This window comes from Petromyzon marinus, chromosome 45 (assembly GCF_048934315.1).
Source record: "Petromyzon marinus isolate PM22_M1 ecotype Great Lakes invasive population chromosome 45, UKy_Petmar_22M1.pri1.0, whole genome shotgun sequence".
NCBI lineage: Eukaryota > Metazoa > Chordata > Hyperoartia > Petromyzontiformes > Petromyzontidae > Petromyzon > Petromyzon marinus.
The window spans coordinates 1054541-1082422 of NC_133711.1; the positions used below are offsets into that span (position 1 = coordinate 1054541).

At 53.4% G+C, this 27882-nt stretch overlaps 1 protein-coding gene across 1 annotated transcript; it reads left to right on the forward strand.

The window, feature by feature from the left end:
• The first annotated feature begins 201 nt into the window (after window positions 1-201).
• On the forward strand, window positions 202-27882 carry LOC116952146 (sodium-dependent neutral amino acid transporter B(0)AT1-like). The gene is made up of 12 exons (XM_032971232.2): window positions 202-912; window positions 8527-8667; window positions 10630-10767; window positions 16435-16616; window positions 17056-17166; window positions 18551-18663; window positions 20241-20369; window positions 20855-21011; window positions 22345-22549; window positions 23067-23226; window positions 25163-25325; window positions 25873-27882. Exons 1-12 carry the CDS (start codon window positions 723-725, stop codon window positions 26140-26142), a joined length of 1959 nt encoding a protein of 652 aa, XP_032827123.1. The 5' UTR covers window positions 202-722; the 3' UTR covers window positions 26143-27882.

A 27882-nucleotide genomic window follows, 5' to 3' on the forward strand; every position in this document is an offset into this window, starting at 1 on the left:
AAAGCCAGCGGAAGATGGACGGACACTCCCACGCTGGAATCCGGTCCATACCACGGCCACTTACGACTTCCCAAAGAGTGGCAACTCATTTGGCCAAGCCTGGTGAGTTGATGATGGGAAGCGTTTGACACAGGGCTTCTAACGAGGTGAGAAACGCGAGAACTCGCATCGACCCCCCCCCCCCGCCACCAAAGCAATAAACGCGTTCTAAAAAAAGAAATGGTTGGCTCACTTGGGCGTAACGGTGGTGGCGTGCGAGTGCCACGTGTTCGTGTGCCAGAGACGAGTGATTAATGCTGATGTCGGTGGCGAGAGAAGAGGAGGAGGAGAAGAAAAAAGAGTGGGGGCAAAGATCGTCGCGTATCGTTTGGGGGCGCCGGGTCCCCAGCGTGGCGGGGTCGGCCAGAGCCAGCAGCAGCAGTCCGCGTGGGACACCAGCACCCGTGTCAGCTCTGACAGCCACCAACTCTGCCTGCATAATCACTCATCGCTCGTGATATATAGATAGATACACGCGCACGCGTGGAGCTGCCGAGTCTTTATAAGCACGCTCCGTACAGCTCGGCCGACAAATTACGCGAATATAATTGACGAGCGATAGTCATATTTGTCATCGTATCAGCGATAGGAAATTAAGGGACGGTACGAGCAGCCGACGCTCCCTCTCCTCGGAGTCCCGCTCCCGTTACCCAAACGTCCAGCGACAAGTCGGCTGAGCAGCCATGGGGTGCGGAGAGGAGATGGACCTGTACGTGCCCAGCTACGCCGAGCTCGACGAGCGGGAGAAGGACACGGCCGGCGACCGGCCCAAGTGGGACAACAAGACGCAGTACATGCTCACCTGCGTCGGCTTCTCCGTGGGGCTGGGCAACGTGTGGCGCTTCCCTTACCTGTGCCAGAGCCACGGCGGAGGTGAGTGCCAGGGACGCACGCGTGCACACGCACACGCACACAAAGACCCCCCGTGTAGCCTTAACAGACTGTAGGGGCAAGTGCTGTTAGCGAGCACCTATGAAGGCCGGAACGGTACACGAGGGGGTGGGTGGCCAGCATCACGCCCGACCGCCTTTGTCTCCCCAGTGGCAATGTTTACACACTGCACCAGGTACTCATTTGAGGCTGAGTCGACCTAGGGAAGGCCCGGGACCGGTTCAGATAATCGTCACTGGTATTGGACATGAGCGGGAATCGAACCCGTGTCGCCAGGTTCATAGCGCAGCGCGCTAACCGCTACACTACCGCGCACACACACGCACACACACACACGCGTGTCCTCCGGGTTGCAAAAGAGATGCAGGGCACTGTGATGACCGTGCTGACCACTGGCTCTCGCCTTGTCGCTGTGGTCTAAACTAAACTAGTTTTTATTTTACCAGCTAAGGCCCACTGAGCTATGCAGCTCTTTTTTCAGAAGAGACCTGGCCACAGATGATAGCTCAACGAAGTAGCTGCTCATCACGTGGACATCTATAGCAGCCAAATACTCTAAACGCGGGATGTTGATTCCAAATGTGGAGGGAAAAACCGGAGGACTCGGAGAAAATCCACGCGACCACGGGGATAGAGACACGCAAACTCCAAATATAGAACAGGCGGCAGGTTCTGGATCAAACCCACGACCTCCTGTATACCAGGCGAGGTAGTTAACATCTCCTAGCCACCGCGGTCAGGGTTGCGATACCTATTGCGCAATGCTGAATGGATTTCCATTTGACGTCTAAAACAATTCTAAGATGTCTCTCGTTTCACAGTGTTTTACTGTTCACCTTTGGGGTTTCGTAAAGCTATCCTTGTAAGTCTTAGTAATCGCCTCATTATCAGTATCGCCGGCTTTTGTGGTGAGATCGGCATCAACCACTCACCACTGAGCACGCTACGCACAGCCCATGGTATCAACTCTGCAATAAATTAACAGAAAGTACAGCCCTGCGTCACTGCACTGCTGCTTGGACGAGTGGCCATGCTAATAAATAAACACATCTGGTACGTCGCGCCGGTCGGTGTGGGGTGGTGGCGCCTGATGATTGATTTACAATATCAGCGGCCACTGCCCTTAACCTTGGCCGGGGATCGAGCTCAGGACGACGGCTTCATAGTGTAGTGCACTAACCACTGCCCCACGACTCGCTTTCCGTAATTAGTCAGTCCATAACGCGTGTGTGTGTGCATTTCTCTTCTTCTTCTTAACATTAGCTGCTGCCTTGTATTGCATAAGCGTATGATGTTAATGAATGCACAGGGTTTGATGAAACAAAGTAAGTTGTAACTTACATGCACCCAGCTTAAGAAGCAGCACTGCTCTAAGGCGACCCATCTGCGATTGAGAGGACTTCACGATCGGCGTTGCATCGTGAATTACTGCGCAGGCGAGGATGTCCGAGTGCCATTGGTGCCACATTCACGACCCCTCAAAGCGAGTCGGCCAGGAGGACGATTGGGCGCGATATTTGATGGTGCCAGGTGGCGAGGCCCGCTGTTGGCGAGTATTCTCAAGCCCCGGCAGTGATGTTGTCGTTGTGTCCCGCGGTGAATGCGACGGCGTCTGGGCCCCGTCGCTCTGAGAACGCTCCACGCCGCGGACTCCTCGCAGACGCGACGCGAGAGCCCGCAGCGAGAGTGCGACGTTTCATGGAGCAGACGGGCGGCTGCGTGGGCAGCTGGGCAGGTGGAGTGGCTGCGTCAGCAGCGCAGAGGGCTGCTGACGCGGCTCGCACCCCCGGGCGAGCCGCGCGTGGTGACGCCTAAGCGGTGCCTCGCGTGCAGCGTCGCTCGCTCGCCGTCACCGCGCAAGCTGCCGGCCTTAAATGTCTTTCCCCTCACTTCACGGTGGGTTGGCGGCCACGGTCCTGTGGTATTGAGCTCACTCGACTCCGGGAGGCCGTGGAAATGATGTCCTGCGGGACATCTGTGACAAAGAGCTTCAGAGCTCATGGGATTCCTCCAGGATACATTCTCAAACGAGATGAGAGTTTATTGACTCCCCACCGCGTGCACATTCAGCAGACGAGCGCGCGTGAAGTGTGTCTGTGTATGTATGGAAGTATGTAACGCTGTGGGGACGGAGCGCCCCTACAGCGTTACATGTTCGAGACCGTGAGCGTAATTCTGATGTGATTAAACAAGAGCAACCGCGATCTAGAATAGCCTAGGAGCGAGACAAATCAAATATTGGGGCTGAGAATGCATTTTACTACGCCACTAATTATAACCGCTTCGACTAACTTATCGCCTTACTTTGTACATCACGAACAAAAGTAATCCCCCGAACACCCCCCAATGGTTCACGGGCATCTCGATACTACTCACACTGATTCTAAGCCGCAACTCGGCACAGGCTCTTGGCTCTGCCTCAGGTGAGACGACTCAGGGCCACGCTTCCCTCGAGCCGGCTCTGAGCACCGCCACAGGATTGCCGTGAGCTCAGCTGCCCGTGCACTTCTCAGAGCAACGGAGCGGCTCAAGGCCGAGCTAAGCCAGCACTCCGCAATCCGATCGTAAGAAGCGCCTTACCCTATTAGTACCCTATTAGTACCCTATTAATACCCTATTAATACCCTATTAGTACCCTATTACTACCCTATTAATACCCTATGAGTACCCTATTAGTACCCTATTACTACCCTATTAGTACCCTATTAGTACCCTATTAATACCCTATTAGTACCCTATTACTACCCTATTAGTACCCTATTAGTACCCTATTAATACCCTATTAGTACCCTATTAGTACCCTATTCCCACAATGCCACCACACGCTCCGTGCGGCTCCTGAAGCAATGCTTCCAAAATACCATCTACTCACCACCACCGACTCACCACCTACTCACCACCACCTACTCACCACCTACTCACCACCACCTACTCACCACCTACTCACCACCACCTACTCACCACCTACTCACCACCACCTACTCACCACCACCTACTCACCACCACCTACTCACCACGTACTCACCACCTACTCACCACCTACTCACCACCACCTACTCAACACCTACTTACCACCTACTCACCACCACCTACTCACCACCTACTCACCGCCTACTCACCACCACCTACTCACCACCTACTCACCACCATCTACTCACCACCTACTCACCGCCTACTCACCACCTACTCACCGCCTACTCACCACCACCTACTCACCACATACTCACCGCCTACTCACCACCTACTCACCGCCTACTCACCACCTACTCACCACCGCCTACTCACCACGTACTCACCACCGCCTACTCACCGCCTACTCACCACCTAGTCACCACCACCTACTCACCGCCTACTCACCACCTACTCACCACCTACTCACCACCACCTACTCACCACCTACTCACCACCACCTACTCACCACCTACTCACCACCTAGTCACCGCCTACTCACCGCCTACTCACCACCTACTTACCACCTACTCACCACCTACTCACCACCACCTACTCACCACTTACTCACCACCTAGTCACCGCCTACTCACCGCCTACTCACCACCTACTCACCGCCTACTCACCACCTACTCACCGCCTACTCACCACCACCTACTCACCACCTACTCACCACCATCTACTCACCACCTACTCACCACCTATTCACCGCCTACTCACCACCGCCTACTCACCACCTACTCACCGCCTACTCACCACCTACTCACCACCTACTCACCACCGCCTATTCACCACCACCTACTCACCGCCTATTCACCACCACCTACTCACCACCTATTCACCGCCTACTCACCACCTACTCACCACCTACTCACCGCCTACTCACCGCCTACTCACCACCTACTCACCACCTACTCACCGCCTACTCACCACCTACTCACCGCCTACTCACCGCCTACTCACCACCTACTCACCACCTACTCACCACCTACTCAAGGCTTGCTCAACACCGAGAGCTCCACTGGGGTCATTGTCGTCACACAATCTCGGCACAGACGCACACCGATTTAATTTTTCCTGGACCAGTTTGGGATCGAAGGTGAGGGGTGAATGGGGGTGATGCCTCCCCCCCACCTCCACCTCGAGACCCCAAAAATTCGTATTTAATTGATATGTACCAGAGGATATACAATGGGGTTTTTTATGACTGTAAATCTATCAATCTATCTTTAAGGAGCTGAGGTGATTGCTATACAATGACACGTGATGACGTGGCAGTGGTGCCTGCTGATAACAGCGTCCCTTAAGTTGGCATTCATTTTTGTCTGAGTTTGGCATTCGAGGAGGCCAAGGTCACGTGATGAAATCAGCTGCTCCCTATTGTGCGTAAAGTGGCATTGTTACTGTGGGTGCAGTCACCGGGAAATGCTGCTCCGTGCCGTCTACGCTTGACGTCCCTTGACCCTCCTTGACACTTCTTGACTCTCCTTGACCCTCCTTAACTCTCCTTGACCCTTCTTGACCCTCCTTGACTCTTCTTGACCCTCCTTGACTCCCCTGACTCCCCTGATTCTTCTTGACTCTTCTTGACTCTCCTTGACCCTGCTTGACTCCCCTGACTCCCCTGATTCCCCTTGACTCTCCTTGAACCTCCTTGACCCTCCTTGACCCCTCTTGAATCCCCTGACTCCCCTTGACCCTTCTTGATCTCCCTTTACTCCTCTTGACCCTCCTTGACCCTCATTGACCTAACTTGACTCTCCTTGACTCTCCTTGATCTTCTTGACTCTCCTTGACCCTTCTTGACTCCCCTGACTTCGCTTGACCCTCCTTGACTCTCCTTGACCCTCCTTGACTCTCCTTGACCCCTCTTGACTTCTTGACTCTCCTTGACCCTCCTTGACCCTTCTTGACTCTCCTTGATTCCGCTGACTCTCCTTGACCCTCCTTGACTCTCCTTGACCCTCCTTGACTCCCCTGACTCTCCTTGACCCTCCTTGAATCTTCTTGACCCTTCTTGACTCTCCTTGACTCTCATTGACCTATCTTGAATCTCCTTGACTCTCCTTGACCTTCCTTGACACTTCTTGACCCTCCTTGACACCCCTGACTCCCCTTGACCCTCCTTGACTCTCCTTGACTCTGCTTGACTCTCCTTGACCCCTCTTGACTCTTTGACTCTCCTTGACCCTCCTTGACCCTCCTTGATCCGCTGACTCTGCTTGACCCTCCTTGACTCTCCTTGACCTTCCTTGACTCCCCTGACTCTCCTTGACCCTCCTTGACTCTCCTTGACTCATTTTGACCCTCCTTGACTCTCCTTGACTCTCCTTGACCTTCCTTGACTCCCCTGACTCTCCTTGACCCTCCTTGACTCTCCTTGACTCATTTTGACCCTCCTTGACTCTTCTTGACCCCTCTTGACTCTTTGACTCTCCTTGACCCTCCTTGACCCTCCTTGACTCCCCTGACCCTCCTTGACCCTGCTTGACTCTTCTTGACCCTCCTTGACTCTCCTTGACTCCTCTTGACCCTTCTTGACTCTCATTGACCTATCTTGGCTCTGCTTGACGCTGCTTGACCTTTCTTGACTCCTCTTGACCCTCCTTGACTCCCCTGACTCCCCTTGACCCTCCTTGACTCTCCTTGACCCTGCTTGACTCTCCTTGACCCCTCTTGACTCTTTGACTCTTCTTGACCCTCCTTGACCCTCCTTGACTCCGCTGACTCTCCTTGACCCTCCTTGACTCTCCTTGACCCTCCTTGACTCCCCTGACTCTCCTTGACCCTCCTTGACTCTCCTTGACCCTTTTTGACCCTTCTTGACTCTCATTGACCTATCTTGACGCTTCTTGACTCTCCTTGACCTTCCTTGACACTTCTTGACCCTCCTTGACTCCCCTGACTCCCCTTGACCCTCCTTGACTCTCCTTGACCCTGCTTGACTCTCCTTGACCCCTCTTGACTCTTTGACTCTCCTTGACCCTCCTTGACCCTCCTTGACTCTCCTGACTCTCCTTGACTCTCCTTGACTCTTCTTGACCCTCCTTGACTCTACTTGACCCTTCTTGACTCTCCTTAACCCTTCTTGGCCCTCCTTGAATCTTCTTGACTCTCCTTGACTCTCCTGACTCCCCATTGACCCTCCTTGACCTCCTTGACCCTCCTTGACTCTCCTTGACTCTCCTTGACCTTTCTTGACTCTCCTTGACCTTTCTTGACTCTCTTTGACTCTCCTTGACCTCTCTTGACCTCTCTTGACTCTCCTTAACCCTTCTTGACCCTTCTTGACCCTCCTTGACCCTCCTTGACTCTCCTTGACCCCTCTTGACTCTCATTGACCCTCCTTGACATCTGTTGACCCTCCTTGCCTCTCCTTGACCCTCCTTGACCCTCCTTGACTCTACTTGACTCCCCACAACTCCGTGCTAAACCAGTGGTTGACCATCGTGTGCCCGCGCATGGCCGAAATCCGTCAAATTAAAAAACATTGCCTGCACTTTAACCAACGTGGGATTGCACGCGGAATCATCGCCCCCGACTGTCAACCTGCTGCTGCCCGACTGTGATGGTCCTTAACAAGGCGGTCGGCAACCCGCGGTTCCAGAGCCACAAGCGACTCTTCGAGGAATCGCGGCTCTTTAAACATTGCGGGGGGGTGGGGGGTTGTTTTCCGAATTCGAAACGAGATGTCTCTTACATTATGAGACCTCCTTTGCCAGTTGTGGTTATTGCAAACATGATGCCTTGAATAAAGGTGTCAGTTTTTGTGCCAGTTAAAAGGGTAAAACCTATTTCTATATCTTGTTACTGGCAAAGGAGGTCTCATAATGTAAATGCTCACCCCGAGCCCTCAATACTCTGATAGTGCGCTGTTTTTGAGTTGTACGCCTTTTGGCGTCTTCTGGTCCAACACCAGTGGAGACTAGGCTCTAAGAAAAGTCGTCTCGGGTGTGGACCAATCAAACTCAAGGACAGTGCATATTATTATCAGAGTTGTCTCTTTTGTTTGCATTTTGACTGCTTGTGTTGTGGTTATAGCAAACATGATACCTTGAATAAAGGTGTCAGTTTTTGTGCCAGTTAAAAGGGTAAAACCTATTTCTATGAGATGTCTCTTCTTGTTATTCTGCCAGCCGATCCGTGGTCTACACCCATAGCGCCGCCTTCCTTCGTGACGGCCTTGCGCTGAACGAGAGAGGGCTGCTCGAAGTTCATCCTGGCAGTGTTGTGAACGTGCGGTGCGCGCGCGTGTGCTGGCCATCCACCCCCTCGTGTGCCGTGCCGGCCATCGTCGGTGCGGGCGGACAGCACTTGCCCCAGCAGGCTATACGGGGGATCTTTTTCTGTGTGTGGGGAGCGGTGGCACAGTGGTTAGCGCACTGCGTGACGAACCCGGCGGCCACCCGAGTTCGATTCCCGCTCACGGCCAACACCGGTGATGTTTATCAGGACTGGTCATGGACCTCCCCTAGGTCGACTCAGCCTCAATTGAGTACCTGCTGCGGTGTGTAAACATCGCCACCCAGGAGACAAAGGCGGCCGGGCGTGGTGCTGGCCACCCACCTCCTCGTGTGCCGTGCCGGCGCGTGCCCACACAGTCTGTTAAGGGCCATCCGGTGGGATCTTTGTCTTCGTTGCGTGCAGGAGCATTCATGATCCCGTTCCTGATCCTCGTGGTGCTGGAGGGCATCCCTCTGCTCTACCTGGAGTTCGCCATCGGCCAGAGGATGCGCAAGGGCAGCCTTGGCGTGTGGAACACCGTGCACCGCGCCTTGGGCGGCGTTGGTAAGGGCGGCCGAGGCCTCCACCGAGACGGCGATCGGAGCCAAAAGCTCCCCACACCCCCCCCCCCCCCCGAACGTCCCGGGGAGGGTTGTCCGATCCGTGCCTCACTCGCGGGGTCGACGCGTTACGAGTCTCGTCTGGCGGTATGACAGCAGCGATATCCATCGTAAAGTGGGGTTTGGGGTTAGATCGCGTAAATATAGATGTTGTGTCGTTAAACCCTCCACCCACCGCCCGACACAGCCAATGAGTAAGGTTTGCCACGTGAACAAAACGTGCCAATGAATGACTGCTTCAGCACACACACACCGGTTGTGTGTTGAGAGTGAACCCACAACGACGTTTACAATTCGAGTGCCGTGACGTTTCGCCGGTGAAGAATTGCGAATAAATCCTCCTGCTACGGTCTTAGATATTGGTCTAATTGGTCGCGAAAGTGTTGAACAGCAGCGACACGCTCGTTCGCTAAATGTCAACGTCAAGGTCTGCTGGCCGCTCTCGGCAGAGGAGACTTCGTGTCGTGGCTGCTGTTCCTCCTCCATCGAAGGAGCGCGACTTGATATATTCATTGCATTAATTCGTGTGCAATCAGCAAGGCCGCGGTGACACAGAGCTATTTCATGTTTAGGTTATAATCCCTTGTCCATCATCACGACGTCCTTTTTACTTTGATGTCTCAACAACAGCGTCACAGAGTTCACGTGACGTGAGGGTTCTGTAGTGAGGGTTGTCAGTTGACACCGAGGAGGGGGGAGGAGGCGCCCCGCCCCCCCCCCTCATGTGGAGTGACGTCAGCCGCTAATTAATATTAATGACGGGGGTGACCATTTGGAGGACGTTAGCTTATGATTATTAATGAGGCGGGGGGGGGGTGCTCCATGTGGAATGACGTCACCTGCTCATAATTATTAATAAGGGGGGCTGGTTGACGTGCAGTGACGTCACGAGCGTAAAGGACATTCCTGGGTGATTAAAGTGGGTATTGGCTGTGTCGGGTGGTGGCCGGTTTAACGACACATCTATATACTTACGCGATCTAACCCGAAAAAGCTGTATTATGGATATTGGTCGAGAAAGCCTACTTGTTAAAATCATTGGGACAGTCCGTAGTGGGGGTTGCATTGCCGTTATTGCATTGTGGCAATGCAACCCGTCACAACTCACGCTTTACATTTGACCATTCGCCATCACGCGAGACAGTGCGGGTTGGTGAAGACAGGAGGAAGCACAGAAGCGGCACTACAACAATTGATGTTACTGCACCGTCCTCTTGCCGCCTACAACGCAGCACAGGCGCATGAGCGCCTATGGCAACCCGGCATGCACGGGGGCCAACCACCCAGACAGCGAGCACGGCCATGATGGTGATGATGGCTGTGATGATGTTGATGATGGCGATGATGACACTGATGACGATTGTGATGATGACATTGATGATGACGTGATGACGGCGATGATGATGTTGATGATGGTAATGATGACATTGATGACGGCGATGATGACGTTGATGGCGGCGATGACGTTGATGATGGTAATGATGACATTGATGACGATGATGGTGATGATGACATTGATGATGGCGATGATGACGATGATGGCGATGACGTTGATGACTTTTGATTTAAAGCTTTCGTGACTGCAGTAATTCATATTCTTAGCTCTTCCATGCTGGTGTCTTGCCGTTGGGTTTTCACACCTGTTGATGCCCGTTTGTGTCATGGTCGAAACGTCGTAAGATTTTTTTTATTGTTTTATATATATTTTTATTTTATTGTTTCCCTTCAACGTGACTTTACCGAAAGAGCTAAGAAGACGTTGATGACATTGATGATGGCGATGATGACGATGATGGCGATGACGACGTTGATGACGGCGATGACGTTGATGACGACGGCGATGACGTTGATGATGACGAGGAGGAGTGGTGAGTGCACGCGACGCTGCTGCCCGTGCCGCGTGCAGGGATCGCCTCCATGCTGGTGTCTTTACTCGTGGGTCTCTACTACAACACCATCATCTGCTGGGTCATGTGGTACTTCTTCAACTCGTTCCAGGAGCCGCTGCCTTGGAGCTACTGCCCCCTCAATGAAAACCAGACAGGTTTGGCGCCATCACGCTCCTCCATGCCGCCCGCAGCCAGTGGGAGCCTCGGTGGGGGGCAGCGGTATAACAAAGACAAAAGAACCCCGTACAGCCTTCAACAGACTGTCGGGGCAAGTGCTGTTAGCGAGCAGCACCTGTGAAGGCCGGCACTGTGGCACACGTTGGGGTGGGTGGCCAGCACCATGCCCGGCTGACTTTGTCTCTCTAGTGGCGATGTTTACTCACTGAAACGGGTACTCAATTTGAGGCTGAGTCGACCTAGGGGAGGACCCGGAGTTCAAATAATCGTCATTGGTCTTGGCCGTGAGCGGGAACCCAGGTCGCGAGGTTCGGAGCGCAGCGCGCTAACCTCTGCACCACTGCTCCCCAACAACACAGACACCGACAGACACTAACACACACAGACACTAACACACACAGACACTAACACACACAGACACTAACACACACAGACACTAACACACACAGACACTGACACACACACTGATACACACACTGATACACACACACTGACACACAGACAACAACCGCCATTCGCCACTAAGTGGCGGTGACTTCACCACGATGCTTGTGCCAGGCCATGTGCACCTTGAGGCCACGTGAAGTGTCGAACGCCCGCTGGCAGGAGGTCACGGGGCAGACCCAGGTGCCACGGGTCGACTGACTGAGATGACCGAGATGACTGACTGATGCACCACCTGTGCCCCCTACTATGCCAACTTGCTGTGCATTAGCCACCCGGCGCTCCGCTCGTTGTTGTGAGCGTCGCTCCTCCGCCCTCTGTTGTTGTTGAAGGGCGACTGCCTCAACTGCCCAGTAGCGTCCTTCACGAGCCTCCTCCACTGAGGCCGATCTTGACACCGCTGGTACCAGTCATCGGCAAGTCCACTCAGCTCCACGTCCTCCTGTACCACATCACTCCATCTCTTCTCTAGCTCGTGCCGCGCCCGTTTAGCCCCCTCGATCTGGCCGAACAAAAGCTGTTTAGGCATGCGGTGGCTGGGCATGCGGGCTACATGACCCAGCCAACGCAGCCTTGCCTACCGGAGTAGCTCGCCGATGGGACTTTGCCCGGATCTTTCAAGGATTTGTGAGCTCCTCACACAATCCAGTCTGGTTAAACCCAGGATAGATAGTAGGCAGGCCAGCCTAAGTGTTTCTAACCGGCGAAGATGTTCCATGAGGGGGGTCCACGTTTCGCAAGCGTAGAGAAGGGAGGGAATGACCGTGGCCGAGAAGACCTGAAGCTTCGTGCGGAGTGACAGACCAGGCAGCTTCCACACAGCGTTACGCAACCGATGAAAAGATATTGCCGCACGGCTAAAACGAAGTGAGACCTCCGCTGCCAAACCGGAGACGGACATGAGCACACGGCACAGGTATGGGAAACTCTCCACTCTCTCCACAACTGCCCCATCACCGATTGGGAGTTGTGGGGGTAAAGTGTCCGATGGTACAAAATACCCAGGCAGGTGCTTAATTTTGGTGGGGCTGATGGTAAGGACCCACCTCTAGTGGCACGCTCCAGTTTCAGCGAGAAGTGTCTACAACTCCTCCTCTGAATGAGCAGAAATTACCAAATCATCGGCATACATAACGTGGTTGAGCAATAGGGAGCCATCCCTTGACCGCACCCGGGCATCGATCAGCCTCCCATTGTATCTGTACCAGATGGAAATTCCTCCAGTTCAGCTATTGAAGGCTTCACAAACTATGTGGTCAAAATAGATGTTAAATAATGTGGGAGCCAGAGGACATCCCTGTCGCACCCCAAGGCGTACAGGGAATGGCTCTGACTCCCGGCCACGTAGTTTTACCCTGGCCCGCTCACCATCATGAAGGTCCTTAATGATCGTGAGCAGAGGGTCAGGGACTCCGAAAGCACGAAGAACAACCCAGAGCCCAGGCCTATTGATGGTATCATAGGCTTTGACCAGGTCAATAAAGCAGAGCTGTAGGTCTTGTTGGAATTCCCTATACCTCTGCTGTAGCAGACAGACAGAAAATATGGCATCTGTGCAGGACCGACCTTTCCTGAAGCCGCATTGGGGCTCCGCAAGCCTCTCCTCAGCGTGCCTGGCAAGGCGATGTTGAATAATCCTTGCCAGGACCTTTCCTGGCACACTGAGGAGTGAGATGCCCCTGTAGTTACAGTCTGTGCGGTCCCCCTTTTCAAAAAGGGGGACCACCAGGGCATCCGTCCAATCCTGCAAAACCCGTCCAGTGGTCCAGACTGTTGTTATGATGTCATACAGGGCAGTCTGTGCACAAACGCCACCCTCCCTCAGCATTTCGCTTGGGAGATCATCTCTGCCCGGTGCCTTTCCTGGTCTCAGATTCTGGATCGCCCTCAGTACTTCCTCCACAGATGGCACCTCAGCCAGCCACTCACAAGGGGTGACTTCTTCTTCCAATATTTGAGGCACCGCAGCCTCGGCAGGGTCATACCCACTTTGTCCCACGTTGTTTTCCTGGGTGAGGAATTTCCCCTCCCCCAGGACCTCACAGAAATGCTCAGCAAATCTGCAAACCTGTTCCTGGTGGTCGGAGATTGGATCACCGTTTAGGTCCCTAATGATGGCAATAGGTGTGGCACTGCAGGTTACTTTTTATGGAGTTAAAGAGCGATTTGTTATCGCGGGCCACTAAGGCAGCCTCCATCTCCTCAGCAACCCGCCACCACCACCCATCCTTGCAGCACCTCACGGCTCTCCGAACCTCCGAGCGAAGGTGGCGGTAAGCCTCCTCATTCTCCGACGTGGGATGCTGTAGCCGATGACAGTGGGCCTGTCGCTTTTTCTCAGCCAGCTTGAACACCTCCTCTGTCAGCCATAGTCTCTGCGGAGGTCTGGACCATGTACCCAAAGCAGCCATTGCAGCTGCATGAGCCACAGTCCTAAACCTCGCCCATTTCCCCTCGACATCAGGAGGAGTGGGGGACGATGCCAACCCCAGCTGTAAGCGATGATGAAATTCTCGCTTGCAACTTTCATAAGCTAGCTGAGACCATGCCACTAAGGGGTTGAATGGGGTCCTGGGTGTACATCCACCACCGGAGTGGCAGAATGGCAGGCGCATCTTACAGATGACAAGTCGATGGTCAGTGGGCAGATCAGCTCCACGGTAGGTCCTGGTGTCAAGGACATGGGCCCGCATCTGCTGTTCCGTCACTATGTAGTCCAGCAGATGTTATTGCTTGGACCTGGCATGCATCCATGATGTGGTGTGGATGTGCCAATGCTGGAACAGCGCGTTGATAATTACAAGCCCATGGGCTGCACAAAAATCTAGTAGCCTCCTGCCGTTGTTATTGAGCTGATCTGGCCCATGCCTTCCAATTACTCCAGACCAGGTGCCAGCATCCAACTCTGGAATTGAAGTCACCCAACAAGATGACTCTATCCCGAGGGGCCACTTTAGCTAGCACCTGTGACAGGAGGTCATAGAAGGCATCTGACTCATCAGCCTTGCCTGCATCCCTCCACGGATGTTCGTCTTCAGTGGGGGCATAAGTAACTACGACCACCACTCCTCGCCTCTGGTTGATGAGAAGGCGAGCCCAAAGTAGGCTGGGGCTTACAGCTTCCCACACCTCACCGCCACGCTCCCACTCCCCCTTCATTCTTTTATTCAGAAGAAGAGCCACACCCTGTTGTTTGGCAGTCTCATTCCCCGAGTAGAGGACTGTCCACCCCTCATGGTGGCAGGAGCCAGAGCCAGTCCAACGGACCTCCTGAATACCACAGAGATCCAGGCGGTACCGGTCCAGCTCCCGACAGAGGAGTGCCAGCCTCTCCTCCGCAGTGAGCATTCGTACATTCCACGTGGCCATTCGCAGTGGGGTTTTTTTGTTGTTTCTGGAGGAGCCCCGAGGGTAGGATTCAGTCTCCTGGCTCCGCCAAATGGGGGTTGGCCAGGAGACATCATAGACGCCTGTCCCCCTGGGGCCTCCGGCACAAGCTTAATAAATGTTTAACTTCGTAGTTTAGTGGTAGTTAATTGAAGGTGGAGGGGTTACCAGCCCCTTGCACCCATCCAGAGCCCTCATTTGGCCGCTGTGGTAGCTACAAACGCCATGAGGGGAAAGGCCAATCGGAATTGGCCCTCCCCCCACGGCACTGCCCACGACAGCGTTGCCATCCGACACCACGAGGAGGTAGGGGGCTGTTTTGCCAGACACAGACACACACACACTGACACACAAACACACACACAGACACATACACACTGACATACACACACTGGCAAACACACGCGCGATGTCCGCCAGTGTTCTTCACTCATTTTCAGAGGAAGGGGGGGGGGCATCGCCACACATTTTAAACTATTGTTGGGTTTGACAGCATGACGATGATGATGGGGGGGGGGGGGGGGGTGTTCACTCGTTGTGTATTGTCGGTGGGGGGCGCACGTCAGGAGACCGCGCTGAAGGCCACCAGGGGCTGGGGCTGCCAGTGGCCCACGGGTCTTGCAGTGAAGAACGCACGATCGTGTTACACGATGTCGCAACATCCTCTCTGGATGTATAACGAAGTGTCGAGTGCGCAAGAGATGCTGCCGTGCTGTAGCGGTCAAGCACGCTGGACTTGCAATCCAGAGGTCGTGTGTCTGTATATATGCATGTTGAACTCCCTTCGCCCACCGTACGTAGCCAACTGTGCTAATCGGAGGTGCGGGTGGTCACCGGTTCAATCTCCCGGCGCGGCTGTTGAAGCGATGTTGCAGGGGCCCTTTAATCTCCCCTCCTACCACTGCCCCTATCCACCCAGCGGTGCACAGTACGTGGGGTCACCACAGTCAGTCAATTGGCAGGTGGCTGTGTGGTGGGGTAAGGTGTGGGTACTCCTTCCTCTTCCAAGATGTCTGGCCCATTGTGGAAGAGTAGGCCAAAATACGCCTCTTGTATTCAGTGGGCATGTAATGACGTACGCCTTGTATGTACGTACGTTGAACTTCTCTCGCACCGTACTTGGCCAACCGTGCGAGTCGGAGGTGCCTTTAACGGTGTAATAATGTATTATTTACAAAGAATGCGAAGTGCATGCATTCAGGCTGTCGGAATAACCGAGACAGAGGAGAGACCCCGAGACGGCAGGAACACGAATGAGACAAAACGAATGGTTCTTGAATCGGATGCGTGGCCACTTGTGCCAATTCACCAGATTTCAGCGGGGGAGGGGATAAATCATGACAGCCAATTAAAATGCCTGATTGCCTGAAGTGCCACTACTTCAGATATTTCAGCAGCTGCCAAAACGTATTACCGCTCACCAGATGTCAGTCTTTCATTCAACAATTTTAAAAGCCAATTTAGATTGGTGATGACAATGGTGTAAATGCTGGTGTTGATGATGGCGGTGGTTTTGGTGATGTTATTGATGATGATGATGTTGGTGATGGAGGTGAGTGACGACAACCCCCACCCATTGAGACCCTGAAAATTGTTTCTTGATATTTAGCAGATAAAATACATGGAATGTTTTTAGTCATTACTAAACTGGGAACCTATTCAAAAACCTTGGAATTTCGGGATTCCCCCCCCCCCCCCCAGCCTTAGGAAGTGTCTAAATCCGGCTCTGATGATGGTGGTGGCGACCAGGTTCATCGTGGTTTTAACGATGACGATGTTGTTGGTGCCGATGGTGACGTGCGGTGGTGGCGCAGAGCGAGTCCCAGAATGTGCCAAGAGCTCCCCCACGGACTACTTCTGGTACCGCGAGACGCTTAACGTCTCCCCCAAGATCGACTCGGCGGGCGGCCTGCAGTGGTGGCTCGTGCTGTGCCTCATCTGCGCGTGGGCGGTCGTCTACGTGTGCACCATACGCGGCATCGAGACCACAGGCAAGGTGAGAGGGCCACGCTCCTTCCACAGAAGTCAACGCAACGGCCGCCACGCTCGCGCTCCCGGCAGAAGCGGAGGCAGCGGCATCAGCGGCAGCGTGTTCGCCGCCCGGAAGGCCGTCCTGGTTATTGCCGTCGGGCGCATTGAGCGTGAAATCCGACGCGTCGTCTGCCTCACTCGGTTGCGCTCAGGCATGGCGATCATCGTCGCGCGAACGAATGTCGACTTGCAGACCGGGTGCTGCGTCACCTTTATGTCCACAGGGACAGCTGCCACCGGGGATGCCCTTTTGAAATGCGTTGAGATGAGACGCTGTGGTACTAAGCCTCTCCTCTCGCGTGGAGGGCGCTCGCGAAGGCAGCTCCATCGAAGACAAAAAAACAATTCTGAGCACGGCGTTCGATTGTGGCAGCGCTTCACTGCCGCGTCCCCCTGTCGTGCAGGCCGTCTATGTCACCTCGACGCTGCCGTACGTGGTGCTCACCATCTTCCTCATCCGTGGCCTCACCTTGGACGGCTCGGTGGACGGCATCATCTTCCTCTTCACTCCCAACGTGAGTCCCGAGCCCCTTGGCAACCGAGGTGAGCGATTTTCAGCCTTCATGAGCAACTAAACTAAACTATAAACTAAATATTTCATTTATTTTACCAGTTAAAACCCACAGAGCTACATTGCCCTTTTTCAGAAGTGACCTGGCAACAAATGCAAGCGCAACGAAGATGATTGCTTGTGTTGCAGTCGAAAGGTCGTGAGAATTTAATTGTTTTATATTTTTATTATTTTATTGTTTCCCTTCTACGTGACATTACCGAAAGAACCAAGAATATGAATCACTGCAGTCACGAAAGCTTTAAATCAAAGTAAAACTCAACGAAGTTGTTATTACAGCAGCAGGCAAGTACTTTGAACGCGTGATGTTGGTTTTAAATGAGGAAAAAACCCCGATAAAAATCCACGTGACCACAGGGAGAAAATGCAAACTCCAAATATAAAGGTGTCAGGATCGAACCCAGGACCTTCTGTATACCAGGCGAGGTAGTTAACATCTCGCCACCGCCAACACCGCCCCCTGCATGGTACTTAGGGCGGAGCTGTCACCAACAGCTCGTGTCACTGAGATATTTGACTTATTTTGGGGCATTTTTTTTATTGCGCGCAAGTTCCACATTCCGTTGTGGAATTCGCACACTGCCCACTCACACCGCTAGCATACACACTGTTGCCCAGACAGCTAAAACAGCTCCTCCACTTAACAATTAACGGCCCCTTAATAAAGCATTAACGGGACAACTCCCACAAACAATATGCCTTGAGTCGTTATCGAATGACTATTTTTGACGATTTGACATTACCAACATTGGTCGAAATGATTAACTTCTGTTCACCGCAGGGCCATGAATGCAGATTCAAGCAGCGCCTGCTTATCGGTGCGGGTAACGAGCCAGAGCGCTGTCTCAATGTGCACTCATTAATGAGGGCCGAGCTAAGTCCAAGGGTTTTGGAGAGCATTCTCTTAAAAGCTCCTTCTCCAATGCCACGTGGCCCCAACGGTTTGGGCGCAACGCCTCTCGGTCCTCGTCCGTTGCCATGTTGCATCACGGCGATGCCGTGCATACGTGAAATACCGCCACGGTGGCGAGATGTTAATTACCTCGCCTGGTATACAGGAAGGTCGTCGGTTCGATCCCCACCCTGACGCCTGCTGCTGCTGTATATTTTGTGGTGTCTCTCCTCCCGTGGTCGCGTGGAGTTTTATCCAAAGTCCTCCGGTTTTTCCCACAACATTCAGAACGAACATCACGTGTTTTAGAGTATTTGGCGGTTATAATTATTCGCGTGACAAGCCACTTCATTGAGCTATCATTTATGGCCAGGTTACCTGATAAAATAAAAAATAGTTTCGCTTGCCCCCACCCCGTGTGATGCATTCCTTACAGATCTCCGAGCTAGCCAACCCACAGACGTGGCTGGACGCCGGCACGCAGGTCTTCTACTCCTTCTCGCTCGCCTTTGGAGGCCTCATCTCCTTCTCCAGCTACAACCCCGTGCAGTGAGTCGGCGGGTGGGCGGGTAGGGGGACGGTGGCACAATTCTCACCCCACGAGTCCAAAATCCACCACCAGCCTTTATCCGTCTTCGTGGTTCTTTCGGTAAAGTCACGTAGAATGGATTAAAATAAGAACCAAGAAGATGGATCAATGCAGTCACGAAAGCTTTAAATCGAAAAATCCTTTATCCAGCCTGGGAAAACGCCGCACTGAGCCGTCGCTTTAACAGAGGAGTGAATCGATAACAGAAGCACCCCCACACCCCCCTCACCCCCCACACCCCCCACACCCCCCACACCCCCCACACCCTCCACACCCCCCACACCCCCCTCACCCCCCACACCCCCTCCTCCCCTATGTTCCCAGGCTCTTATCCTCCGTACTTTTTTTCAGCAAAGAGCAAAACCGCGGTCGTAGCCCCGTGCCTCGCGTTGAAACGCCACTCCCAACCAAGACGCATCGCAACGTGCACGCCGCACATCTCTCTCCCTCTCGCTCGCTCGCTCGCAAACAACACCAAGGCTGCCTCCTCTGTAAATTAACGAAGTGGTCATTTTCGATCACGGATCGCGTCGACGCCACTCAGAAACCCTGCCCAGATTAAACGTTGATTATGTTATTTTTGAGGCCATGTTAAAGCCTGAATGCGGACTTGTATGACAGAGGCTGTGTTGCCTTGTTGCCTCTCATTGTAGTGTTTTGTTTGTTTATATGTACGTTAAACTTCTTTCACACCGTACGTAGCCAACCATGCTAATCGAAGGTGCAGGGGAAGGACATGTATGTATGAATGTTGAATTTATTTTGCACCGTACTTAGCCAAGGGCTACACTGACCCCTGAGCCACCCTGACCCCTGAGCCACCCTGACCTCTGAGCCACTCTGACCTCTGAGCTACCCTGACCCCTGCGCCACCCTGACCTCTGAGCCACCCTGACCTCTGAGCCACCCTGACCTCTGAGCCACCCTGACCCCTGAATCACTCTGACCTCTGAGCCACCCTGACCCCTGAGCCACCCTGACCTCTGAGCCACCCTGGCCTCTGAGCCACCCTGACCTCTGAGCCATCCTGACCCCTGAGCCACCCTGACCCCTGAGCCACCCTGACCCCTGAATCACCCTGACCCCTGAGCCACCCTGACCTCTGAGCCACCCTGACCTCTGAGCCACCCTGACCCCTGAATCACCCTGACCCCTGAGCCACCCTGACCTCTGAGCCACCCTGACCTCTGAGCCACCCTGACCCCTGAGCCACCCTGACCCCTGAGCCACCCTGACCCCTGAGCCACCCTGACCCCTGAATCACCCTGACCCCTGAGCCACCCTGACCCCTGAGCCACCCTGACCCCTGAGCCACCCTGACCTCTGAGCCACCCCGACCCCTGAGCCACCCTGACCCCTGAGCCACCCTGACCCCTGAGCCACCCTGACCCCTGAGCCACCCTGACCCCTGAGCCACCCTGACCTCTGAGCCACCCTGACCCCTGAATCACCCTGACCCCTGAGCCACCCTGACCCCTGAGCCACCCTGACCCCTGAGCCACCCTGACCCCTGAGCCACCCTCTCCTCTGTTCGCAGCAACAACTGTGAGCGCGACGCCGTGGTCATCTCCATCATCAACGCCTGCACCTCCATCTACGCCGCCACCGTCATCTACTCCATCATCGGATTCCGTGCCACCGAGCAGTACAACGCCTGCTTTGACAGGCGAGAAAGCGGCAGCCCTGCGATGAGCGTCACACATTCATCAAGCCGATGCTCTGTGGACAATTTGATTTGTGTGGCTGTGTCGGGTGGTGCGGGGGACTTAACGACATAAATTTGGTCACCGTTCCCTGGCCTAACCCAAGAGTTAATTATGGAATGCATCGGTTGCGTGTCCACCTCCTCCAAACAAAACGGGAAGGATTTCTCCTGCAGTGGTCCAACAAATAGCAGCTTCTCTACTGCGTTAGTTTTATTGTAATTGCACTGCATAGCGCTCTCGGATCTGTATATGGACTGTTCGGTTCCTGCAAAAGCTCCTGGCATGTGGAGCGAAACGTCGGACATTCAACCTGAAAATGCACAGCACAACTGCGAACAACTCCGCGGTGGTGTCACGTGACCAAGTGGCAGGGTGTGACGTCACAGCCACGACTCTCTCGAATAATACTTCTCCCCTTGTGGCAATGACCTCGTGCTGAATGCAGTAACATCTTGTTGCTTACAAACACCTTCGACCTGCCCGAGGGCTACGTGACCCAGTCGTCGTACTCCACCATCCTGGAGAGCCTTAATAGCACGAACCTGGACACGATCGCCTCGCTCAATCTCAACACCTGTAAGCTCGACACCTTTCTGAGCACGGTGAGCCAGCCCCTCCCTCTCTCCCTCCCTCCTTTCTGTTTTTTTGACACTCATATTTTATATGATTAATTCTGTGTGCATGTGTAACACAACAAAGACAAAGATCCCTCGTACATACTCTTTGGTTCTATTGGGTAAAGTCACGTAGGTGAAAATAAAATAACATTCATTGATTTTCACCTACGTGACTTTACCCAATAGAACCAAAGAGTATGGATCCTAGCAGTGACGAAAGCTTTAAATCTAGAATCCCTCGTACAGTCTTTAACAGACTGATGGTGCAAGTGCTGTCCGCGATAACTTTTGAAGGCCGGCTGGGCGCACGAGGGGGTGGACGGCCAGCACCACTTCCGACCGCCTGCTGTATATTTGGAGTTTGCACGTCTCTTCCCGTGGTCGTGTGGAGTCCTCCGATTTTTCCCTCCTACACTTAGAACCAACGTGCATTCAAAGTGTTTGGCTTCTATAAATGTCCACGCGATAATCCCACTTCGTTGAGCCTTCATTTGTGACAGCCAGGTTATTTCTATTTTTTATTTTATTTTTTTAAAAAAATCACCTACATGACTTTACCGAAAGAACCAAAGAGTATGGATCCTTGCAGTCGTGAAATCTTCAAATCTAGAACGCAGTGGCAATTCACTACTGATCTGGCGAAGCCCGGCTCTCAGCAGTAATTGTATAGAAAGGCACCGGACAGATCACTCACGGGCGTATGTGGCTGGGAAGCGCACAACCGAGCTGTGGTGGGAGTCCTGGTTCTTGGCTTGTTGTATGTTGAACTTCTTTTGCACTGTACGTAGCCAACCGTGCTAATCGGGGGAAGGACAACAAACTAACCACAAAAATAATTTTTAAAGAAATGGGTTTTCAATCTAGATTTAAAGGTGCACAGCGCCAGTGACTTCCGATATAGCTCAGTGCGCCTTACTTGGTTCAAGATTTTTTTTTTATGACGTGGTTCGCTAGAGCCCTGGCCTAAAACACCCACGCGGCCGAGCGAGCGAGCGCGCGTTCGCCGCTTGCTGCAAAGTTTCCCAGTTGGAGCCCAGCGGCTGCCCTAGTTAATACTGCGGTGTGTATTGATAAAAAAAATATGCACCATCTGCTTCACAGTGGACGTCAAAGAGAATGGTGCGGTGGCATCAGGGTTCAACTTTGCCAACGAAAGAACACATGCTCTAAAATCACTTAACTGGGCAAAACTACAAATCATTGTCGCCCCTTACTAGCGCACTATGCTCGCCCACGACACACGGCACCACGGTAGCCTCGCGCTGTAAGAATTGCGCGGATACCGAGCGTGCTCGTGTCCCGGTGGCGTCGAGCGCAGGGAGTGCAGGGCACGGGGCTGGCCTTCATCGTCTTCACCGAGGCCATCACCAAGATGCCCATTTCCCCACTCTGGTCCGTGCTCTTCTTCATCATGCTCTTCTGCCTCGGCCTCTCCTCCATGTTCGGCAACATCGAGGGAGTCCTCACGCCGCTGCTGGACCTTCGCATCTTCCCCAAGTCCGTGCCCAAGGAGGTCCTCACCGGTGAGGGCACGGCACGGGCCACGGATACTTGCGGGGAAATTAGCGTTTGGCCAATGCGAAATAAGTTCAACATACATACAATACATACAAGACACAACATGCCTGCAGTGGATAACGGGAAGGTCTTTGAAAGTGAATGTTTACAATTAACTGAGGTGCGTGCGCTGTCATCAGTGAGTGCAAGTGGATATAACGGAGTTCAGCTGTGAATGGGGTTGTCACCCCCGAAGTACAAACGGCTGGGACATGTTGTGCATGTGAATGCATCGCCTTGAGTGGTGTACCATTATTATTATTATTGTTGTTGTTACACAACTGATACCGGGACTTTTATTGTACAGGGAAGAGCAACAGATTTCCCAGCGCTGCAGCTGCCTCCCCAAGAAAAGGTCCACCCTGGGAAATCCAGGAGAGGTGGTGACTCCAGATGGGGGTTATCATTCGCCTGTTGTTTGCTGTGAAATTTGCCATCCGTGTCTGCCATGGACCTCCCGCGTCACCCTCTTGTCTGCCGCAGGCCTCATCTGCCTCTTCTCAATGCTGGTGGCGCTGCTCTTCGTGAGCCAGGCTGGCAACTACTGGCTCACCGTGTTCGACAACTTTGCTGGCTCCATCCCCCTGCTCATCATCGCCTTCTGCGAGATGGTCGGAGTGTCCTACATTTACGGAATTGACAGGTGCGCTCACCCGTCCGCCCGCCCGCCCGCTCCGCTGACCCACGCACAAACCGCGTCGACAGCCGGCCAGCAGCACCCATCCCGACAGCGACGTCTTACTGCAATTCTATTTCACCATCCAGCTAGAATAGGAAGTGTAGGAGCGGTGGCCTTGTGATCGAATGTGCAGGCAGTGCAACCTCACCGTGGCGCACCGGCCAGAGACACTCGTGACCCGGGTAAGGCCCATGTCGTCGGGCGCTAGCGGCCATGCTGCACGTCGCCGCCTGTAATCCAGCACCGTAGAGGCGCGACAGCAAGGGTTGGTGGATCACTCGCAGCTGTTGTGAAACTCCCCTTCCGTGGGCGTCGACGAGGTGCCATACCCTTGGGCTCCCCAAGAGAATGCAGTACGGCAAACGTGGACTCTGCCTGTTGCGTCTGTACGAGTGGTGCACGCGTGGGTTTTCTCTAACCGAGTTTCCTCCCACATGTAAACACTCATTAATTTGGCCGAGAACACCTTCATACGTAGAGAACTGCAGAGCTTGGTGGGGGGGAGAGGGGTGGGGGTGGAACGACGCCGGCTCCTCACCGCGTGGCTGCTGCTGCTCTTCCCACTTGCCCACGGTCCCTCCTCACGCCTCTCAGCCATTCCCTCTCTTCGCCTTCGGGCGAAGGGCCCATGCCAACCACGGTACACCACTGCTCGCAGCGAGTCGAGCGTCGACCCGTTGATGCGTCCCGAGTCGGCGCAATTGGTAATGCAGTCGGTCAATCTGCCAGTCCTCCCTGGTCTGTTGTCGCACAATACTTGTGCCCTCCTGCCAGCTGGCCTTCACCATTCCACATGCGACTGTTGTGGCAAGGCCATAATAAATACACGAGGGTCTGCTGAACCACGTAAAACATTTAAATATCAAAGCTGCTCTTCCAGAATTATTGGTTTAACCAGGCAAAACGACGCAACTCTAAAACCTCTATCCACACAGACCGATGAACCAAGGCGTTTCTGATGTTCGTGGTGAGGCAGAGCTTTGTCTCTGTCCATTTATTATTTAATTATCCCGTCATAGGTATCCTGGTCTGGTGACATCACGGCAACATTTGTTGTAAATGGTGGCAATTGTTGTATTTCTTGCTCATGCCGCTGCTGGCGGGAAAAAAATATATATTTCGTCTACTATTTTCCGCTGATCAGACGTCTTGGAAGAAGTGTGGGAGTATCCACACTTTACCCCACCACACGCGGCCTGCCAATGGACGAATTGAACCTCATGGCGGTACCCCGGGGTACCATAGTACTACGGCTCTCGCACAATATCCGTGATGCAGTCATTTTTAGTCTGTTGATGGTCGGCGATGCGACAATCGACTCATCTTGACGAGCTGTACACGATGCACTCTTCAAAGTTACATTTTTCGATAACGGATATTTAATGCTCATGTTTGGCGTTTCGACTTTGCGGAGTAGCACTGATTTCGGATTGATTGGTACCCCCCCCCCAGTCGCGGAGTGGAAAAAATAGTGTCCCAGAAGTAAAATATTGAATTGCCTCGGCCATTTTGTATTATGTGATACCCCGAGGTACCGCCATAAGGATTCATTGTCAAGCACAGTCCGTGATAACACGTGAGGTGCATATTCTGGCTGAGCAAATATCGAGGCATGTGGGTAGCATCTAGAAGGATCCAGCAGCATCCCGGCTCGTGTGATGATGTTACGCCAAGGCAGCCGTACGACCCCTTCATTGCTGAGTGTCCACTAAACACTGCCGGGTCGCCAATCAGCAGAGGGAGTCGAGATTGTCCAGCGTGCTGGCCGCTCCAGTGCGCCACCATCCCCCGACCGTGTGAGACGCTTATCCGAAGAGCACTCGGCGATTGTGTTCATCGTGTGTGTGTGTTTTCCGATATTAAATGCTCCCCCGTGCTGTTGTACCCACACGCGCCCCAGGTTTAACAGGGACATCGAGTGGATGATCGGACACAAGCCCAACATCTTCTGGCAGGTGGCGTGGCGAGGCCTCAGCCCTCTCATCATGCTCGCCATCTTTATCTTCTACTTCGTCACACAAGTCACACAGACGCTCTCCTACTCCGCCTGGAATCCGGACTACGTGAGTGACGCACGCACGGGCACACGCGCGCACACACGCACGCACGCGCGAATACATACTCTCCATGAACAGTGATGCTGTCCTGGGTAAACAGGCGTAATGACACTACAAAATACAGTATGTTCTCCTATAACGCGGTAGTAGCATTGCTGAAGAACACCGCATTATGGAAAAATCGCGTTATAATAAATAAAATATAATATAGGGTAAAGCATAGTCCCCGATAACACGTGAGATGGGTACGCAGGCCGAACAAAGACTGAGGTGCATGGGTAGCATCCAGAAGGATCCAGCAGCATCCCGCCTTGTGCGATGCTACGCCGAGGCAGCCGTACGACCGCTTATTTCTACTCATGCGATGTAGTTCCGTTGGCGCGATCACGTTATATCCAATTCGCGTGATGAAACAAAGGCACGCGTTATGGGAGCACAGGCTGTGAGACATGGGGTCACCGATTTAGACGAGCCAGGTCTCACGAACATTTGTGCCGCGTCGCTTCAGTGAAGAGAGCCTCTTTCGTGCACTGCGTGGTCGCTCCCTGGGCAGGTGGACTTCCCCACGCTGGAGAGCCAGGACTACCCACACTGGGTGGTGTTCATCATCGCGCTCCTCGCCGGCGTGCCCAGCCTCATCATTCCCTTCTGGGCCATCGTCAACGTGGTGTACAGCCGCTGTTGCCGCAAAGGCGGCCGCGGCGACGAGCAGCCGAAGCCCGACGACTCCGAGGAGCGCCTCGGCTCTGGCCTGGACCTCGAGAAGGCCGAGGTGGAGCCCGGCCACGATAACGCCGTCTACTGCAACTCTGACGACGAGTGACGAGAGATTCGCGCGCCCCGGGGGATCGGCGCGTCACGGGCTGCCCCGACAACTCCGCCTGTCGAACTTTACTTTTGGAAATCGCCCCGTTGACTGTTCTTGGTTATTGTGCAAAGTCGGGGTGTCTCGATTCACCGCTCAAAACGATCAATACGGTGGAATGTGCTCGTCTTGCCAGGCAGGTTCCCGCGGTCGTGCTGCGTAAGGCTCTCCGAGTGGGATTTCGAGTTGTGCCGCGGTGTTCGACATTTCGCTTCGTGTGCCGGAAGCTTCTTCAAGGAACTCAAATTCTGTTTCACCGATTCAATTGAGGTTCCTGAAGAAGCTCCCGGGTACGTGATGTGTCGGATCACCGCACCGTGGCGAGCAGCGCGCGGTACGACCTGGAAAAGGGTCGGACGGCACATCAAATAGCACATTCACATGGCAGGGACCAGTCTATCCATAGAATGACCCCCGTCGACTTCCCGCAAAGTGGTACCTATTTTATGCACTGTGGAAGATGATTAGCCAAATTGACCCTCGTGCAGGAGTTGTGAATGCAGAGCGTTGTAATTGTGAGTGTTGTGTTCTAATCACCTGCCTTGCTATCAAAAATGATGACAACTGTCTCCATAAGTCTAACCCTAGCACTAGCCTTGACACACGACCCTAAAGCCTGGGCACATGACCCTATGATTGGTTCAAGCACAACCGCTGACACTCCCCATAGCAGCACACCGCTAATCCTGGCTCTCGGTGGCGCCGGAGAAAATAACCCAACTTACTCGTCCTCACGCTGGCCCTGATGTGCACCAAACGCCGAGTGCGAACACCACCCACAAGCAAAACCCTTCACCTCTCAACACTCATCCTGACAGCGACTCTGATGACATCACAAACATAAATAATCCACCATCATCATTATCGTGGCCTGATTCCAGAGAATCACATCTCACCGCAAATATTCCAATGTCCGCCAGAGGCAGTTAATCCAAGGAACCCACAGTGGCAACTGCCCCTCTGTGTTACTGTAACTTGTTGTTATACCTTCCTGACCCCGTGCCCCGACTGGACATCTGTGAAAAAAAGCTCCAGAGCCCATCAGATTCTGATTCGGATGTGGCGCAAGGCGCACGCGTCCATCTGGCCGGTATAAATATGACTGGGAACTTGCAGCGTTGACGACGGGCGTCCTGACGCAGCTGCGCAGCGAGTGGAACGTTCTCCAACTTGCGGTGCCCGTTGTCAGAATCTGAGTTCACGTCGTGGAAGAGGCGATGCTGTGGCTGTACGAGAGCGCGACAAATTTCTCCCAAGTCATCCCACGTCGTCAGCATGTCATTTTACATTGCAGCATAGGAAGTTTTTAAGTCGGGAGACTTATTACCCGTAATGTTTTAAATGGGCAAGTCGCAAAGCCTCCGCCCCATCGCAATGATCACGCTTTCTGCAAGAAGGGAATGCCATCCGGTCTTGATTTTTGTCACATATCTGCACTACTAACAGGTTTAGATATGTCGTTACTTGCTTTGTAATACGTCCTATTTTGATGTTCTAGATTTAGCTTCCTGTGCTGCAACGGTTAGTAAAACTGTGGTGCAATGTTTCATGAGTTTTCACATTTTGTGAACCTTCATAAAGGCATTTAACTTCAGCAAATGCATTTCTAAAACCAGTGGCTTTAAACTCAATCATATCTTACCAAAATGTTGCAAACATTTGTCGTGTATAAATTTCAAATAAACGCTCAAAGCTTTA